General features: G+C 37.4%; 1 protein-coding gene across 1 annotated transcript; it reads left to right on the top strand.

Annotated features, from left to right (window-relative positions):
• The first annotated feature begins 357 nt into the window (after nucleotides 1-357).
• On the top strand, nucleotides 358-20,636 carry LOC128736914 (sulfite oxidase, mitochondrial). The gene is made up of 4 exons (XM_053831424.1): nucleotides 358-814; nucleotides 1,513-1,697; nucleotides 1,768-2,004; nucleotides 19,175-20,636. The coding sequence occupies exons 1-4, from the start codon at nucleotides 783-785 to the stop codon at nucleotides 20,422-20,424; spliced, it is 1,704 nt and encodes a 567-aa protein (XP_053687399.1). The 5' UTR covers nucleotides 358-782; the 3' UTR covers nucleotides 20,425-20,636.
• Nucleotides 20,637-21,012: the final 376 nt, after the last annotated feature.

Here is a 21,012-nt window from a genome sequence, read left to right as displayed (position 1 = left end):
CCTATTTGACAGAACCTACTGTTATAACTTCAGTATAAATGTTTTAATAGTTTTTGGCAATCCAATAGCGATGAAAGAAAGTGAAGTACATTTTCTGTTACTGTACACTTTAATTCAAAAATCGAAGCACATCGCGGATGAACTTCTACCGATCGCTCTTCCCCCGTTGTACCCGACAGACCAACACGAAGTCTATTTTTGCCTGCTTTTGACAGCTGTGTATTGCTGTGTTCATTCAAAGACGTAATCAATACATATGGTAAACACACAGTCGATTCGATTCGGTCGATTGTTCGGCTCTATCATAGTGCCCCTGAGCTGAGCTGGAGTGGTTGGAATAGCGACGCGTTTCAGCTGAAAGGCTATCGCTTTCTTATCGGTCGGTAAATTAAATTAGACTATCTATGCCTTCGCACATGGCACCGTGAACGTGTTTCGGCTGATACGAGTATAAATCGTTCACGTCCAAATCCCTAGATGGTGACTATTGCAGTGACATTTTTTTCTGTTAGTTCCGTGGATTAGCAAAAAACCAGTTTAATTTTTTTTTCGAGTTTTAATTACATCGAATAGTGTATATGAAGTATAGTGAAGCATCGCCACAGGTCCAAAGCAAGGTCACATTTGTTGTTGGTTGCTTGGATTCGCGATTTATGTGATAGTGCGTGTTTCTTTTTTTCTTTCTTCAATCGTTCTGAAAGACTCAACAGAGAAGAGTTTTTGCCGGTCCGGTCGGTCGGTACACGGTCGTTCAGTTTGCAATTCACAGTGCTGTTGACAAGATGTTGTCACGAAGTGTGCTCTGCTTAGGCAGGTAAATGGAAAGGAGTGTAAATCAAAAAAATAGAAACGCAAGATTATTCTGTTATTCAAGTGTGTACTCTGGCTTATCTGGTGTTAATTCGGTTTCAGGCATTAAGTGTAACGGGGATAATCTAATAAGAAGATGTGCATTTGCTAAATTATTCACATTACGGAAAGGGAGAGGGGATCGCGCAACACTTTCTTTTGACGCAAAACAGCATCCTGCTTTGGAGGGAGTGCACAAAAATAGAAAGCGAACAATAAAAATTGTCCTGATATACAACAGAATTTAACTGTCATTGCCTCGTGGAGCAGATAAGATGTAAATCAGTTTTGTCATAACGGTTGTCACCATTTTTAAAAATAATATTCCAAAAAAAGTTCCAGATATGCAGATAACTTCTTAAGCTATAGACCCCTCCCTCTTGCTTTTTTTGAACCTAAAGATAATTAATGTCTTGAAAGAAAAAAGTGTGTAAAGTCTAATTTACAGAAATGGATCATTCGAGTATTTTAAATGTACTTCGAAATTTCAAATGACATGACAGAACAATTGAACTATGTCCGGCATATAGAAAATGGGGATTTTAATGCCGAGAAGCTATGAACCTGGACTGATTTATCTTTTGTTTTATTATTAAATAATTATTAACGATCTATTATCCAATAAATTAGGCTAAGGAATTAAGCATTTATCATTTTTCCTAGATTTCAGCCGCAACAGGTTACTGGCAAACGTAATTTACTTAAGATCGTCAGCAGATCTTCAAGTTATGGAGCCAGTAGATTGGCTCCGGATAGTGATCAGGCAGGAGGTGACAAAAAATCGCTGGTAACCGCCGCCTCCATAATCGGAGGTTCACTTCTCACCTATTGGATTGTGAAATACATAAGTAAGTAAGCTTATGAGGATGAGTTATTTCATGAACTGAGCTGACCAGTTTCATCTCACTTATCCCACAGAAAATGCACCCACAAGCGTTCATGCCAGGCAAACCCCGCCCCACACAGGCACGGCCGTGGACATTCGGAAGGCCCACAGTGAACTGCGATCGGATCTACCGGTTTACTCGATGGAAGAGATAGGCAAACACAATTCGCCAGAGGCCGGAATTTGGGTTACATACGGTATCGGTGTGTACGATATCACCAAATTTGTGCCCAAACATCCCGGCAGTGATAAAGTTATGCTTGCCGCAGGTACGTTACCTAAAAAAACTTAATTTTAACAGTTCTGCAGGAATTTGTAGCAAAGTAGAAGCCCTTTTTTAAGTCTTAGAGATTGACCGAAACAAAACTTATGGACCAGTTTCTATTAGTAAACGAGCATAAGTCGCAGTGAAAGTTGCGAAGGAATATATTTCAAAACAACACTCGGTTGTAAAACGCAATTATTCCTAGCTAATTTTTGGCAAATTTGAATGCATCCAAATTATTTATCACGTCTAACCAACCGAACGATAACGGATGCAAATATCTAACACTGTCTAGGTAATTTAATTTCCGAATTTGATTACCATCGCTGCCAGGTTGTATTTGCATTAAAAATTTGCGGTTAAAGCGAAGCTAAAGTAGCTGACAACAGAGATCGAAAAATCATTTCAGGTTCGACACCGTTACGTTTATGGTTGTGTTAATATTTACCGATCTGCACGAGTCACAATTATCACACTACGTACCTACTTTGATCTGAAAAAAACTGAAGTAGAATTTTTACGTAATTTACCTTGACAGCAGTCTACAGTTTACAAGTTTGTGTGAATGTTTGATAAAGAATTGAAGAAAAATGGCATGCAGGCAAAAGCGTGCCCGAACCTTGGTAGAAGATGGGGTACCAAATTTCTACAATACGTCTATGGGAAGCACCGTTTAAGAATTCAATGAAACATTGTGTGCGTAAAGAGTTTGTTGCGACACTGCACTGGTCCAACAAACCAGTCTAAGAGTCTATAGGATCGTAACACTAACCTCACAATTGTTCTGTACTATAACAGCTGGCTGCGAAGTCTTTCGCCTAAAAACAGAAGGTTAAATTTCGAAAGAGGATTGTTAAACCAAGGGTTTGCTTTACTGCGTTATTCAAGTTTGATCGTAGATCGTTGATCGTTTTCGTTTCATTTTTCAATTCTATGTAAGTTCTTTTACTATTTTTGTGTTTTTTTTGTTTTAATCATTTTTCATTTTTAAGTATTTTTAGTATCATTTTTAAGTCATTTATGTTTTTTCATATTTTTTCGATGCCATTTTTTTCTTTTTTCTATTTAATCTTTCATTTCTATATTTGTTTTATCTTGGTCTCTTCGCCTTTTCGTATTTTATTTTTTTTATTTTATTGCGTTATTTTTGTGTTATTTATTGCCTCATTTTGTGCCATTTTTACATAATTTTTAAACAGTTTTACTCTTGCTTTTTTATATTTTTGAGGCCATTTTTGTATCATCTGTATCTGTTTAGTGAATTTTGGCGTTGTTGGTGGAACTTTCGGGAGGAAACAGTAAGACACCTGTCTTTTAGCAGCACGTACTGATGCAGCTTTGAAGCTGCAATTTATTTTAATTGTAAATAGTTAGGTTTTAGTTTACATGTCATTTTAGACTTACATTTTTTTGTGTACTCGTCTTTATAGGTTAGCTTTTTCTCCTCTGTTCCAACTGTCCAACGACTGTGCTGTCTTATATTTCCGTAATTTTAAATTGATTATTCGAAATATTTACATAATTTTATTAGTTTTCCTTCCTTTCACTATCAACTTCAATTTCAACTCAAAATGACTTTTCACTTTTTTCTCTGTCAAATTTTCTTTCCTTCTTCGTTTATTTCTGAGACAAGCAGCGCTGTCAGACTTGACAATCGCGATCAACTTGGCATAAAAGGGCGAAACCGACACTCAGCTGCATCGACTGGACAGCGGATTCGTCAACAGGCGTCCTTTTAGTGCATTTTATTTTGCCACTAGCTGATTGCCCGATCTTACTCGGATTCTCGGATTTCTTTCTTTAAGCCCCAACCTACACAATTGTGTAGGTGGAACCTTTTGCTATAAATTCTACTAGAATCGTTCATGCAAAAAAATGTGTAAAACTTGAGCAAACCAGAGCCGTGGGATTAAACGTCCTAAGACTTCTAAGACTTGACCCTTCTTTATCGACAGGCTTCGCAGCCGGCTATTAGAGTACAGGATAGTTACGGGGCTACTGTAAAAATCCTACTAGTTAATCCTAAAGTTAAGTGAAAGTTGGGCAATGTTAGCTGAATAGTTACACTCCGTATTAGACACATTCCAAGCGCATCTATCCCATGAGAGCAAATTTTGAAAGTAGTAATATTAAAAATATTTGTATGTAGTATGTTCAAACATACTATAAAGCTTACAAAAATCCTGAATTGTCATATTGTTTATTGGCAATTCATGCTAAAATGCACCTTACAAGTGGGAGGTTAACAATATAGATTTTTTCATCATTTAGGCAAGGCTGCAATTAATTCTCTGTCAATAGTTTTAAGCCAAAATAATTTAAAACTGTATATCGTCAAAACATGTTTCATTACTAGGGTAACATTTTGTTCATACAGAGTTTTTTGGAAAATGAAAGCATTTTCCAGATAAGCAGCCTTTAAAAACAGGTACTTTTATAATGGTGTCCCGTAACGAAAATTTTGCATTTATTTCCATATACCAGAGAGTTTAAATCCAAATTTTTTGAAACTATGGATTTTCTTTAATCATATATGTAGAACCAAAATCGCGCTGTGCTTGACTTTTGATAAGCATTTCTATGTAAAATAAAAAAGGGGCTTCAAAATGGTGTCCCGTAACGTTTTTTTAAGGCAAAAAGTAATTGAATGAAAAAGCACTTATCACATCATGTTTCAACTAATCTTTATCGACGATAACAAATCTATTATTTTGATGACCGAATGCAAGTAAATATGTATTTACTATAAGTATGTATAAATATGATTACAATATAATAATATATTGTAATATTAAGGACTGTGCGGTAAAGACGGGCACCTCAAGATTAAAATTCAATATCTACACAAGTATCTCTGTTTGATACAGCCATACTACTACTAAATTTTGTTCAAAACTTATACTTTAACATCAAAAACATTACCTAGTAATCATATTTTTTAGACATTGTACTGAAAAACGGACACATTATATGAAAGGTGGACACCGCAAAAAAAGGTGTGATGCCTGATGAGTAATACCTAACGAGGTATGATACCAGTCGTCGTATGTTCGAATCTCGACTGGATCGTGTTGCCAAAGTCAGTAGGATCGTTGTACAAGCCCCGTAGAGTGATTTATCTATTTTGGGCAGACGTTGCGCGTACGTTATTTTGGACATTTACGGCAAAATCAAATAGAAGTGACCAAAATAAAGTACGCGTAAAGTTGGATAGGCTTGAATAGATAGGGTTGAATAGACAAATCAACCTAATTGTTTTGTACTCTAATAACTAGCTGCAGAGTCTCTCGACTAAGGGTGGCTCCAGGCAAAGGGTGAACATGTGCATTCCATAACCTCTGTTTACTAACTTCTACCCATACGTCCACGTGTTGCCGGCTGGGGTACGCAATTTCGGTTGCTGTAGGCTAACAGTGAAGGGGACAGAGTGGCTTCCTCGCACCTTAAGATGGCAGCCACGTCAGTGAGATAGGGACCTGAGGCTAACAACCCACTGTACCCGAAAACAAAAAAAAAGTTAATGAAAAAGAAAGAAAGTCTCTCGATAAAGAAGAAGGGTTAAATCTTAAAGACATTTATACCTAACGCCGATTGCGACTTACTTGAATACTTTATTATTAAAATACTTGAATAGTCTAAAAATTGCTTGTTGCTTAAAAACTTTTAAATTTATGCGTTATGATACGTTAACTGATACGTCTGAAGTAAAACAAAATACCTAATTTTCGAATATTTGCTATTTAATACCATTTTGGCGTGCAGCGCAAATAAAGCATACCTTTCGCATCAAGACGAACCTTATTTACCGTTTTAAATTTTTTCAAATAAAATTTTTGAATTTTGTTATTTTGGCCAAAATCATGCAAAATCTTACATAGGGGGAGGGGGCGATTAGTCAACAATGGGGAAAACTCGTTACATAATTAATCCATAGCCCCTACATTTTAATTACTAATGTGTCCAAACCCTAAGATTAGGCAAGCATTTCATTATAATACTTCAGTATAGTTCTCACATGAGTATTTCTCTTTACCTGGGAGTAAATTTTACCTTACATATACTTCGTTACGTATGTCTTATTACCAGATTATAACACACCAAACCAGTACACTATTGTTACAAAATATAGTGAATTTAGACCAGATATAGAAAATATGACGGCCTGAACAGAAATCTAGAGAAAATAAACCATATAATGCAGTTTATTTTTTCCGTTACGGGACACCATTTGCAGAATACCGTTTGCCCAACAGCGCATGGTGTCCCGTAACGAAATGATTTTTATTATATCTTAAAAACTAAACGCAAAACCTAAATATACTTTTACATTTTGAGTTTCAGGCTGCCTTCAGCTAAAAATATTCGGAACATGTCGACTTTGAAAAACTTGAAACAGAGCAGAGTTTTGCAAATGTTTGAATCATGTTCAGAATACGCATTTTCTGCGATGGTGTCCAGTAACGAAAAGTATTCCGCCACTATTCAATGATGCTTATTCTAATAAATATTTCGCCCTCGTATTGAGAAAGTACTACTAAATAGCATCTCAAAACACCTATTTTGAAAGATATTCGTCAGACTGTTGGTAAGATATGAACAAATTTGCTTCGAAAAAACGGTTGCTCATGGTGTCTCGTAACGCTGGAATGTGTCATTATAATAGTTAAATACGTATTAGGAGTTGTAGCTCTTTCGAAGTAACAAATTTCCGCAAAATTTCAAAAAAACGTGCCGTCCGGAAAGGGATAATGCAAGAAACAAAACCCTTTTTCTTCATATAAATGTGTCTACAATTTGTCAGCTCCCCCTTTTGTTGTCCCCAAGTCACTTGTAAATCTGTTTTCTTTTCGGTAATCCCTATAAAACGTGACAAAGCCTGTTTTACATTTCATTTTTGAACCTCCACCTTGTCCATGGCTATTCTATTTCCCATTGCAGAAATCCCGTCTTATCGTTCAGTCACTTGTTTAATTCTTTATTTGTTCATTGTACAACTGCTATCGTTCCAAATCCAAGAAAAAAAACCCGATTTAATCCACCTAGTGGTGAAAGGAACCTTTGTTATACCATCTTATATGTCATTTGACATAGGCATTTTCAGTTAAAATATTATGTTTGATTTGTATTTGAATTTGTAATTTTCATAAAACTGACAGAGTCAAATTATATACGCATCACTTTGAACTAAATTCTTATATAAACTGTTTCTTAGGCCCAGCCGTTCTCAAGTTATTCAATTGTGAAATCTCAAAATTATCTATTGGAGTCAACACATACAAAGTATCCGATAACCGTGTAATCGACTTTCACGGATTTGAACCAAATTTTGTCAGATTGTTCATTTTAGGTCAGAAAGCAAAAATCTTAGATTTGGTGCCGATTGATACCTCCATAAGTGGTACGATTAGTGGTAGTACCTCCTTTTTAAAAAAAGACCCGTTTTGTCAAACCTTTTTATGTTTTACTTACAGATAAACCTGGAAATCTCGACCAACATGTCAAAAGGTCCAATGTGCAAATGAGAGATTCTCTTTGCGTTTCTTCTCTTATGCTTATTACGGCGGCATAAATAGATTTCAACCCAATTATTCTACAGGATAAGCTTTCCAATAACACCAGTAACCGTTTCATGCAAAATAGACGCATTCAAGTGCATTTATGCCGCCGTAATAACCGTAAGGGACGAGTCGCAAAGAGACCTTTTGGAATGCTGCTCGTCAAATATTAGGTTTAGAAAGAAACTATTTTCACACTCAAATTCCAATTCCAATCGAAAATAGTCGAGTAAAAACTGGCTTTTTGCGCTTAGCGTTTTGAGCTGGAAATGATCATTAAGAAATCGACACGTGTTCGGAATTTAATTCAACTGTTTGTTAACGCTGTGCTAGTTATCGTCCATATGCATCCTAGCGATAAACAATTTTCAGAGTGTATTTTAAGCTATAAATTACTTTATAGAATATAGGAAAGCAATGAAAACATCGTATACCGAATTTTTGAGCAGATCTGATTTTAAAGTGGCTGTTAGCTTCGGGGTACAATGCTAGCCTAACAAGCCAGTCATTGTATGTTCGAATCTCGACTGATCGGTGTCGCTACTGAGTTAATAGGATCTTTGCCCTAGCCCCGTAATTTTCCTGTACTCTAATAACCGGCTGCGAAGTCTGTCGATAAAGAAGGGTCAAGTTCTGAAGGACGTTTACACCCATGGCTTTGCTTTGCTTGATTTTAAAGTAGTTTCTTCAAACAAATCATTAAATTTCGCAACAAGTAAGAGACAGATAGTTACTATATGCAGCAAAGTTGCTTATTTTAGTGTTCTAGAATTTTTGTGAAGACGCTATATTTTTGGACGCATGTAAAAAATAAAAATTTGTGTCACCCTATTAGGTGGATTCACGGTCACCCTAAAAGTGTAAGAAAATGTGCTATATTTTATTAATTAACTGCTGCAAAGAAACATCCGTTGAAAAATTACACATTTTTACTATATTATTCTGTTTTAAGTGTTTAGTCCAATTAAAGGTTTGGTCATTAAGGTTTTCTTGAATAAATTTCATCAATCATTTTTAAATATCTTTTGACCAGTAGAACCAATCCTTATGAAATTTGGTAAATACATTTGCAGCGTTAAGACCTCTCGTTTAATACTAAAACAATTGAAACTAGATAAACTATCTTGGTTAAAAGCGCTATAAAGTATTGTAAATTTTAACGTGTAATTTCAATTACTCTTAACTTTCAAGCTAAAAGTCCAATCAAAAAACCATTCAATAGTGATCTATCCGGCTATATTACCTTTCAAATGAGACTAATAGCGCATAAATCGGCTTGGCCATCTCTGAGAAACAGGCGATAATTATTACCTTGTCAAAACACGTTTTTAAGCATAACTTTTAAACTACTTATTTGTTTTCAATAAAACTTCCTGAAAATTTTTATAATTTAGCAAGAACTTTCATTTGGTACTAAGATCATTGAAATCGGTTGTGTGGTTCCGGAGAAAACCGTGTCACGTAGTTTTCACATTTTTGCTTATAACTTTTAAACGAAACATCGGACCACGAAGCAATTCAATAGTGATATACTAGACAATAATACCTTTCAAATGAGACTAATAACGCATAAATCGGTTCAGCCATATCCGAGAAACAGGCGATAGAAAATGAGCTGCACACACACACATACACACACAGACATTGCTCAGTTCGTCGAGCTCTATCGATTGGTATATGTGATTCGACCCTCCGGGCCTCGGATCAGTTTCGTGTTTTTCGACCAATTTCTAAACCTTTGCTATATACTATAACAAAGGTAACAATCTCTTTTACTTATTTGCCCACCTTCCCCATCCTTTCGCTGATTCTTTCATGTCAAGGAACATGTGTATCAAGTTTGATGAACAATCGTCCAGGCGTTTCGGAGTTATGGCAGAACATACATTCATACTCACGTTCTTCGTCATTTTCTTTAATGTCAGGTTTCGTATTCTACTAAGACGCTTCAAAAACTTCATTCAGTTATGCGTCTGTTTTCCCTTTGAAAATCCCGGAAGAGAAACAATGCCTTTTTCCATATATACCTCCTTGTGCAACTGCAATCGATAAATGCAAGAGAAACGCAACCCCTTTTACTTATTAGGACTTCCACCCCTTTTTGTTAACCCCCCAGTGCTGATTCCCTTATGTCAAGGAACATGTGTGCCAAGTTTGGTGGAAAGCGTACAATGCATTCTGAAGTTATGAGGAACATACGAACATACAAACTCCAGCTCTTTTTTATGTATATAGATTATATTATTTTTGTGTTGTTTCTTGTACTATTTTTGTATCATTTTTCTGTACTTTTTATATTTTCAAATGCCTTTTATTTCATTTTTCATTTCCGTAATTTTTAGAATTTTTGGTTCCCTTGTTGTTTAGTTATTATTAGCTGAGTGCCCGATCTTACTCGGGGCGCCTATGTCTCACAGCAACTTGTACATCAGTTGTTGTAACCGAAATGCTTATAATGCAAAAATATAACGCTTGTTCCTCTTTTGGACGTTCCTCCCCATTTGTCAGCTCCCCCTCTTTGGTCTACCCGGCAACTTACACATCTGTTTTCTTTACGGAAATCCCTATAAAACCCTATAAAAAAGAGAAACAAAGACATTTTTTTCCTATTTGCACCTTCCGCTAACAATGGCCACCCCACTTATAGGAATTGAATAATTTTGTTATTGTTTATTGTACTTTTTAAAACATAGCTTTTTACTTATTTATTAGTATCATATGATATCATAATAAAAAAAGTGGAAGATGCAACAGTGTTTCTACCATGGATACAAAAAACCTGTCATCCTTTCATCTCACTTCAAGACAAAACTTATTTGTAAACAATGCTTTTTGTCTCACCACCAGGAGTAAATATGCACAAATTATTGACCGAGCCTACTCTGGAAGTTGACCATGGCAAAAACATGGTGTTCTCAGATCAACTCCACACTGTTTGAATGATTGCCCCTATGACTCAAATAGAGTTGGCCAACAACACTTAGTATTAATGATCGAACACTTTTTATACCGGTCACTTTGATTCGGCGCAAAATTACACTTAACAAATTTACAGCTGCGAGCATTACCGTTTAGTGTTTCGTATTTCTGTTGTACACTCAAGTACTTTTTGACACGGATTGTTTTTTCGATTATTAAGAACGGGACAACTTAGGGGCCATTCACTTATTACACAATGTATTTGGGAAGGCCCGAAATTCGTCACGTAGTTTGTAAATGCTTCCTAAGTCGAACCGTTTTTGAGTAATCGAAATAAAAAACAAACCATGTATAAAAAGCCTTGAGTGTACGGATAAATTGTTACAATCATTTGAGCGTTACTCCCCCTTCCTGTCAGCAACTTCTGGTCATCAGTTCCTCCTTTTGTCCCACCGTCGCTTATGAGAGAACCGTCCAAACATTTCGTAGCCTTCCCCTGTTACCCCCCCCCCCTCCCCTCTTTTGTCAACCCCTTCAGTTCTGATTCCCTTATATCAAGGAACATGTTGATAAAGAACGGTCAATGCGTTTCGGAGTTATGGTCTCCCCCTTATTAGTCCACCCTCCTCAACCCTTGGTGCTGATTTCCTGATATCTAGGAACATGTGTGCCAAGTTTGATAAAGAACGGTCAAGGCGCTTCGGAGTTATGTCGCCCCTTATTAGGGACCCTCCCCCCTTCTTTTTGTTAACCCCCCTGCGCTGATTCTCTTATGTCGGGGAACATGTGTGCCAAGTTTGATGAATAATAGTCCAGGCATTTCAGAGTATTGGCCTCCTCCCCTGTTACGAACCCCCCTGTGCTGATTCTCTTATGTCGAGGAACATGTGTGCCAAGTTTGGTGTAGATCGGTCGAGTCGTTCCGGAGTTATGGTGAAACATACTCACACTCACTTTTATATATATAAAAGATATTACTTTTGTATCATTTTATACAATTTTTGAGTCATTTTCATTTTCATATTATTTTGTATCACTTCTAGGCCATTTCTGTATTATTTTTTATTTCAGCGTCAGCTTTTTATTATTTTAGCGCCTACTATTGCATAATTTTTGCATTATTTATTGAAGAATTTTTTTAACATTTTTCAGTTATATTTGCATTATTTTTGTTTTTATTGCGGTTCAGTATCGTTTGTTATTTTTGTGCCCCTTTGGGGTTCTTTTGCTTTTGTATTTTTTTTAAATTTTATTATTGCGTCATGATGTCACTATGTGTCATTTTGACGTAGGACTACGTCGTTCAGGAAGGTAGCTGGTATAAGGGGTCATTCCAAAAAATCGAAAAATGCGAGTGTCACAAAAAATGAAAGATTTTGAGCGCTAATAGCTTAGCGGTTTCTCGAACGATTTCAAATATTTTTGCACCAATCAATCGGAAAATCTTCTACGCATCTACACGAATAAAGAAAACTATTGATTTTTAAGGAAACACTCTTGAAAAATTGGAAATAATGAAGCCTTGTCCATCTAGAAATCTTAGCTTCGTTATTGGTTGTTGGAAATTACGTCATCAAAGTGGTAATGCGTTTTCACGTTTCGGCTTATAATTCGGTCAATTCATAATAAATTTCCAAACTATTTACACCAATAGATCGGAAAATATAGAAAACTATTGATGTTCAATGCGCGCCATTGAAAAATTGAAAATTGAAGTTAGACAGCAGTTTGTTCAACTCTTCGTCGAGGTATAAATTCTCGCTTCGTGATTGGTTAGAATAATTTACAATTATTTTCGAATAAGTTTTGATACAATTCAGGAACCAACGAGAAAGTTGTTGGAAAATTCCATTTCATTCTACTATAACAAAGTTACAGGAGAATTAAATGTAATCCTACGCTTTCTCATTGATTGCTAATTGGCTTGTTAATTCCTTATTGTGATGTACCACCAACGGCAACACGAGCGGTGCCGCAGCAATTTTAATTTCAATAATCGTCACATTCAAAACTTGTCTGCCGTGAACAAGTGATAGCAATTAAAACCAAGTTAACACCAAATCAAACAATATTGACCACAACAAATGCGCAGGAAAACACATTAAAACTAAACCCAATGTTTTGTTGTAATAATTATTGCTGGCCCAATAAACTTTATTGTGATCAGCGGAGAAGAACAAGCTTTTATATCTTCATATAAGCAGCATTAGTATTAGCAGTTTTAGTGACATCTTTTGCATCTTCATATAAGAATTTGTTCATTTCAATAAGAATTTCATAAGAATTTGTTCAAAAGAACGGTTTTCGGTAATTGATGGAACTTAGGAAACTTGAAACTTAGGGGTTTTCACTAGGTTTTCTTTAGCAACACAAATCTATCCATCACCAATGCTACAGTAATACGTAGCGTAATTTTTCTTTGGCAGCAAAAGGTGAACGGCTCACTGGTAAATTTGCTCTTTTGTTCAGACTGAAATTGAAATGCTCCATTTGCTTCAACGTAGATGATGGAATGACGGAACACGAAAAATAGGCGGATCCGATTCTTGTCGCTTGCTCTGGTACACACCACGAGGTAAGTCAGCGAACAGCATTATTCAAACACTAGCTGAGCTACTGCCAACATCTTACTGGCATGTCTGGACGCGACAAAGGAGAAAGCATCAAGGGCAAGCGAAAGTCGTGCACGTCTGCAGTTCCCGGTCAGTCGTATTCATCGGCTGATGAGGAAAGGAAACTATTGAAGCTGGAGCTGGCTGCCGTGATGGAATAATTAACTGCGGAAGTGCTGCTCACGACAACAAAAAGACCAGAATTCCACGTCACTTGCAGTTTGCCACGTGGACTGGTATTTCATCGTGACTCATGAAATCGGTATTCCAATTTACCGAAACGAAAATTACGTTAAGTGCAAGTTTATTGCAAGCTGGAATTATGATAATCAAACAATCAGTTCTTTTAAGGACGCAACAATTGAAGAGTTTATTATATTTTCTTGTCCAGTTAATACGATAATAACACAGGCAACGAGGGAAAAGTTGAATTTTTCGCCGTTTCGGACGACCAACAAATGGCGGGAATAAGTTTTCTGGTCACGGGCGACATTTTCTGCCACTCCCAAAACGTCTGCAGCTTGTAAATGCTTTATTATCAGTGTACTTCTTTTGTAAACTGCAGAAAAGTTTTGCGTAACATTTTAAGCTTTTTGAAAACTAGCGCGTACCGTGTACCGATTACCAGTGGAAAAGCACTATTAAACGTAGAAATAGATCATGAAAATTGATTTACTGTCTGGTTTAGTGTGACTGATTCGTTTTAATAAAATAAATTCAATCAATTCATAGAAATAACTCCTAAATTTTTTAAGGATTGAACGTATACAATGTTACTACTTTGATAAACGTTACGTACAACGCATGTAGCATGTATACATGAAGAATCGTATTATTACATACATGGATACATCCTACCATCGCTACAAAGAGACTTACATAGTTCTACGTCACCTATGCTGTCGTTTCTTGAGCACACCCCCTCTGATTTTTTATTTTTGTGTGTTTTTTGAGGTAATTCAAAGTTTTTTACATATAATTTTTGTGGAATTTTGCGTAATGTTCCTTCCAGTGATGGTAAAAACTCATCTCTCTCATGATACGTAGATGTCAGTGAGTGTGGGAGAAGGAATCACTAAATAAATCGCAAAGTTAAACTTAAACACATATTCTAATTGCATGTTCAAATAATTCTTTTCCGCGAAGGAAAAATGTAAATTTCGCCATTATGTTTGCCATCCTAATTCATGAATGCGTGCGGAATTTTTCGCTGTTGATTTTTTCTCTCATGGTAGACACTCTACCGCTCTTTGATTCGTGACGTTGCCTGCCTGTGGAAAAATGAAGCAAAATGCTCACACCTGAATTTCGTTCACATTGCATATTAACAGATACATAATTTATAATAGCGATAGAAATTCACATGTGAGTTTGGCGCTTGTGATCATGGTTGAAATTTCCTGAGGCTGAAATCTTTTTGGTTACACCCAAACGATGTTAATTGAATTTGGAAAGGCAAATTTGATATAATTAAGCAAATCTGCAACTGGAATTGAAACAATAAAGTGTTGCGGTTATTATAGCGTAACTATCTCTTATGAGTAGCTCTACCGAATTGGGCATGGTAGAACAAACAGATCATAATCGTATTTTCGAGCTATTAAACAATGGTTAATTAAAATTACGTCTCGCAAAAATTGGATACAACGACATATTCAACTACATTTCATTACAATAATGCCTTACAGCGTATTTGCTCACGATCTGTGTTTTATATAGATTACTAGCTGACCCGACAAACTTCGTATTGTCACAAATTAAACTGTGTTGTACATAAATCGTGAATCTCGGATGACAGATACATCTATCTTCTATCTATTTATATAAGAGGCTTATGTCTGTACCGAAAACCAGGTCTCTGACAGGACGTCATAAGAGGCTTATCGGTAACTAAAAACAGGTCCCTGACAGGACGTCATGCTTTCGTAGCAATGGGTTGTATTCTCAGTCATCTCACTGGTCGACTGCTGGACTGCTCGATTGCTCAACTGGTTGACTATACTGGTCGATTAGACTGCTCGATTTGATTGCTCGACTGAACTGCTTAACTGAACTGCTCAACTGAACTGCTTGACTGAACTGTTCGATTCGTGTGCTCGACTCAACTGCTTGATGGACAGATCAACTTGACTGCTTGACTGAACAGCTCGATTTAACTGATCGACTACTCGACTTAACTACTCGATTCGACTGCTTGACACATTTGCTTGACTTACTACTCGACCCGATGCTCGACTTAACTGCACGATTGAACTGCTCGATTGGACAGCATGATACATCTGCTCGAATAGACTACTCGACTCAACTGTTCGACTCGACTGCTCGAATGAACTGCTTGACTCAACTTCTCGATTGGACTATTCGAATCGGCTGCTCAACCCGATTGCTCGATTCAACTGCTCGACTAGACTAGACTACTCGATTTGATTGCTCGACTCAACCGACAGCTTGATTCAACAACTCGACTAGACTGCTCGACTTAGCCACTCAACCCGACTGCTCGACTCAACTGCTTGACTTAACTGTTTGATTCGACAGCTCGACTCAACTGCTCAACTAGACTACTCGATTCAACTGCTCGATTGAACTACTCGACTTAACTGCTCGACTTAACTGCTCGATTAAACTGCTCGATTGCACTGCTCGATTAAACTGCTTGACTCGACTCCTCGGTTCAACTGCTTAAGTCGACTGCTCAACTCAACTGCTTAACTCGACTGCTGCACTCAACTACTCGGCTGGACTGCTTGACTGAACAGCTTGATTCAACTGCTCGACTGGATTGCTAGATTTAACTGCTCGACTCGACCACTCGATTCATCTGCTCGACCGGACTGCTTGACTGAACAGTTTGACTTAACTGCTCGACTAGACTGCTCGATTTGACTGCTCGACTTGACTGTTCAACTCGACTGCTCGACCCAACTGCATGATTCTATTGCTTGATTCGACTGCTCAACTCGATTGCTTGTTGTGATATCATATAGTCGGTGTTAAATCAGACCGGACCAAGTCGCAAAATTTAAAAAAAATGAGTTAATGGTAGCAAACGATCTAGAATTTTCTAAGCAACATTTTACTCTAATCAGACTACATAAATGTTGCAAACAGCCAGAAGTTTTTATTCAGTTAAATAAAATTCAATACGACCATAAAAACTATTTGTTTCACCATAAAACCATAAAAACTATTTGTTTGTGACTCTTTTATGTGCAACATCTTAGAGCTTATTATGCAATATAAGAACTCAAAGAACTAATACTACGATTAAACATCTTAGCAAACACTGGCCAATAGAATGTACCCGCAGTTTTCTGAATCCTGAACCGACATTTATATTTTCCGGATCGTAAGATTCAGGCTCAACTAGTATTTTATAATAGCGATAGAAATTCACATGTGAGTTTGACGCTTGTGATCATGGTTGAAATTTCGTGAGGCTGAAATCTCAATGAGTTTTTGCTGCTATGAATTTCTCAACCTCGTTCCTTCCATGAGCACCTGTGGTCATCAAATATTTAGACCCTACAGTGAATGGATCATAGCCTCTAACCAGACAACTCCTATCACTACCTCTTCGTAGTGCCACTCGGGATACGAGAAATCTTGGAGGAGAACCAAGATCGTATGCTGACAGGGAAGGACTATTTCGCGCTATGTTAGTCCTCCTACGGTTCAATGTGGTTGGTCGAAAGCCTTGGAAGCCCAACGAACCGAGAAACGAACGACCTAAATAGTGACTTGGATCAGAACAATCGGCAAAAATTGAGGAGGATCACACTTTTCTTGTTAAATCCACTATTTATTTATTATTTTGAAAAACACGTATTTCGGCTCCAACTTGCTTCATAACGTTCGAAACAGTCACTACGCTTTATGAGAATTTCAGTAATTTTTTTCTGTGCTCTAGAAAAAAATATCTGGAAATGTCTGGATTGCTGCGAAGACTTTTTTGTATTTTCAAACTGGTTCAAAAAAGATTTGTTTAAGAATTATAAAATTTGAGGATAAATAACGTCTGAGTAAAATAGTAGCAGAAACAGAATTTATTAACGACAAGATCGTCAGAGTCCATTTATGGCAGTCAGTATGGCACCGAATATTACCCTTCCCTTCCCTTCTTCAATGTACCAACGTGCTCTACTAACCTAACTAACCTGCTAGCCGTAATAAGATCTTGCAACTCGAAGCACTAAAAAGTGCATTCTATAGGTTCTATTACTTTTTGAGGCATAAATTACACTAAATACTGAGATTTCTGCTCAATTAAAATTCATCACTATATTTTCACTTCTTCGCCGTTGATTTTTCATTAATTTTTTTCGACCGTTCCAGTCGTCACATCGCTCGCGAAACTTAACTTGAGACACAGAAAACTTTAATTTACCACCCGAACAGTTATTTGGAAAAGATATTACAGCACTCGTGCGCTAATTGCACGTCCTCTAACTGCACCGTCTTTTAATTGCACGTTCGCTAGTTGCACGATCGTGCAACTAAAAAACAGTTATCTGTCAAACTACACGTGGGTTTCCAGGTGGTTGCTATAAACAAAAATGCAGCGTTGCCGAATGCAAACTCTCTATCTCTGCATTACGTAGATACATTACAAATAAATTCACGCAAATTTGGCTAAACTTTGACTAATTGAACACATATTCATTAAGCTTTTAGTTCGTTTGTAAAAATTTAGATGTTCTTCCCAAAATTTAGCGTACGTGTGAATGCATGTGAAGAGTTCTTTACAGTGATAACGCATCACGTTTTACAATACATATTGGCAACTATCGTGCAATTAAAAAACGAAATTCGCTAATCGCATCACCTCATTCGTGCAATTAGCGAACGAGTGCTGTACAATGATTTTGTCCACTGTTCACTTGAATTGATATGAAAAACTTTACTTCGTTTCGATTGCAATTCCGAATCCGCGACCGTCGTTGTTGTACGTTACCAAGGAAACGGGTGTATGTGTGGAGTGATGCCATATTTACGTTGAGCATGAAATTGATCAATAATTTTCGCAATTAAATTAACGGTCGCAGAGTATCGAAATATACTTATAAAATTTACCGATAATAAAATTCACCGTAAACAGCATTTTATGTGATAGAATTACCACAGATAAACAGACAAGACACTCGCGTTTATTCCATCGTCCATTCAAAAACCACTTATTTTTCAAAAAAGCATGTTTCGCAACATGGCCACACCGTAGCGCTCGAGTGTTGCTTCGCAGTATAAAACCATACAAATGTAAAAAACCTACAGTATAAAACCCTGCAAAAGTGAAAAACGTACAGTATAGAACCTTGCCAATGCAAACTACTCCGCAACATGCATAACAGAGGTCGCTAGTGTATAAGTAAAATGTGTAGGACGATGGTTTTTGAAGAATGTTCTTCTATGTGTCATGTCATTTCGTCAGTGGAATTACTGTTGGATCTCGTTCAACAGCAAAAATAGATACGCGATTCTACGTTCCATAATTGTTCATAACAGATTATTACCTACTACTAGCAACTCACGGAAATCAGTAAAAAATGCAACTGGACTCTGACGACCTTCACCTTAAATTTAACTGATCTCAATAGGTTAAGATTATTCTTAACATTTGAATTAATGACAACATTTTTACTATGATTTTTTTTTAAATTTAATTATAGTAACCTTAACAGCTTAGGTCATTCGTGACTTCTGTGGGGTTATAATTTGAGCCTGAGTCCTCGGCATGAAAGACGTGAATACTAAACACTACACTAGGAATGGCCACGAGATTGATTGATATAGATTTTTTACGACCCTCTAAGGTGACATAAGTCGTCATCGATTCTGCCAATTTTAAAACCAGCTTTTTTTTGTTTGAAGCAAAAATTCTGTTCATGAAAATATATTCGCTGTGTTCAGATTAGCAAGAAGAATGCTCGGAATTTTAATTTTTATAGAAAAGAGTTATAGAAAAGAGCGTTTAATTGTATATCTAGAGCTGTAAAATACTGCTCGAATAATAATAAATATTCCTGAACAAAAGTTCTTATCAGATAGAACACCATATTCTAAGAAGAATAACAAGATACTATTTTCGCAGGCAACGCAATCGACCCCTTCTGGCACGTTTACCAGCAGCACAACACCGAACAGGTACTGCAGCTGTTGGAATCCTTCCGGATCGGTAATCTAAAAGAGGAAGACATCATCAGTACGACGGATCAGGCCGATCCGTGGGCTGCCGAACCGAAACGTCACCCGATTCTTAAGGCGGCCACTCAGCGGCCTTGCAATGCGGAACCACCGTCTTCGGTGTTGGTGGAAAGTTTCCTCACACCGGCGGAATTCTTCTACGTTCGCAATCACCTTCCGGTGCCGGTGGTTGATATCGAGGAGTACGAGCTGGACATTGAAGTCGAGTTGAGTGGAAAGCAGCGAACTTTGAAGTTCGACGAGTTGAAAAAGTATCCGAAACACACCGTTACGGCCACGATCATGTGTGGAGGAAATCGACGTGGTGAAATGATTGAGGTAAATCCTATCAAGGGATTACCCTGGGGCTCTTCGGCTGTGGGTAATGCCACATGGACTGGAGTTCGACTAGTAGACCTACTGACTGAAATGGGCGTTGAGATGGATGAAACCAGCCACGTCCACTTGGAAGGACTCGACACCGATCCGACGAGCACACCGTATGCAACATCCATACCGCTGTCCAAAGCACTGGATCCGCGTGGTGACGTAATCTTAGCGTACGAGATGAACGGTCAACCTCTAAGTCGAGATCACGGATATCCGGTTCGAGCGATTGTACCCGGTGTCGTTGGGGCTCGTAACGTTAAATGGCTAGGAAGGATAGTGATTTCCAAAGAAGAATCCGACTCTCACTGGCAACAAAAGGACTACAAATCATTCAGTCCCAGTACAGATTGGGACACGGTTGATTTTGGGACTGCACCGGCCATACAAAACATGCCGGTAACGTCAGCCATCTGCACTCCAGCCAATGGCGAGCAGGTGCAGTCGAAAGACGGCTACATCACTGTTAAAGGGTACGCTTGGTCCGGTGGGGGACAGCAAATCATTCGCGTTGATCTGACAAGCGATGGTGGAAATAGTTGGGTAGTGGCCGAACTGGATCAGGTCGAACAGAACACAAGCCGCGGTCGGCACTGGTCGTGGTCGCTGTGGACAGCGAAAATTCCCGCCAAGCCTGGGCAAAAGCTAGAGATATGGGCTAAGGCGGTTGATGATAACTATAACGTACAACCGGAGACGTTTAAGAACATTTGGAACTTAAGAGGAGTGGTCAGTAATGCCTATAGTCGTGTTAAGATTGATGTGAAGTAAATCAAGCGTTGATGAATGTATACCTAGTAAAATATTTGAACTTCGAAAACGAATTCGGCAAGAAATGATTCATTCTTAGAAAATTCTATACAAAATGTTTATACATTTTCTATTCGTTGATTGCAAAACTACAACGAAGTTCTGTTTTTGTGGCAAGATGGCGTTAAAAAATTAAGAAGCAACAAATTTCATGATATTTCAAAAAGAAAAATGTCGACAATTTTTTCAATGCAGTATCCAAAACATATTGCTCATCGAGATATGCTTTGCTAGATTTATAAATGTTAAAAAAAATTTGAGGTAATAAAAAAAGGAAATGTCCTATGTTGAGCAGCCTAACAGTAAATATTCAAAGGTATGAAAAACGAAATCGTTTTCTTTATATTAAAAAATTTTATAAATAATTTCAGAAAATCTAACAAATATTCTAGGAAACCAGGTTTTTTTACAAAATTTACTGACTGCGAATTTAAATTACCCTGGTTCAGGTCCATTAGCACTGAGTTTCAATCGAATTGCTGTCAAAGCACGATTCTGACAAATCGCGTCCAATTGATCAAACGAACGAAGAAGTAAGAGTTGGAGGAT

Source organism: Sabethes cyaneus, chromosome 2, assembly GCF_943734655.1.
Source record: "Sabethes cyaneus chromosome 2, idSabCyanKW18_F2, whole genome shotgun sequence".
Classification (NCBI taxonomy): domain Eukaryota; kingdom Metazoa; phylum Arthropoda; class Insecta; order Diptera; family Culicidae; genus Sabethes; species Sabethes cyaneus.
This window is presented reverse-complemented; position numbering and strand designations above follow the sequence as displayed.

Excerpts from the sequence above, each read along its gene's own strand:
- LOC128736914 (XM_053831424.1), top strand. The coding sequence starts at position 783 with ATGTTGTCACGAAGTGTGCTCTGCTTAGGCAG. Across the intron at positions 815-1,512 it reads AGTGTGCTCTGCTTAGGCAG|ATTTCAGCCGCAACAGGTTA; the intron begins GTAAATGGAAAG and ends CATTTTTCCTAG. Across the intron at positions 1,698-1,767 it reads TTGGATTGTGAAATACATAA|AAAATGCACCCACAAGCGTT; the intron begins GTAAGTAAGCTT and ends CTTATCCCACAG.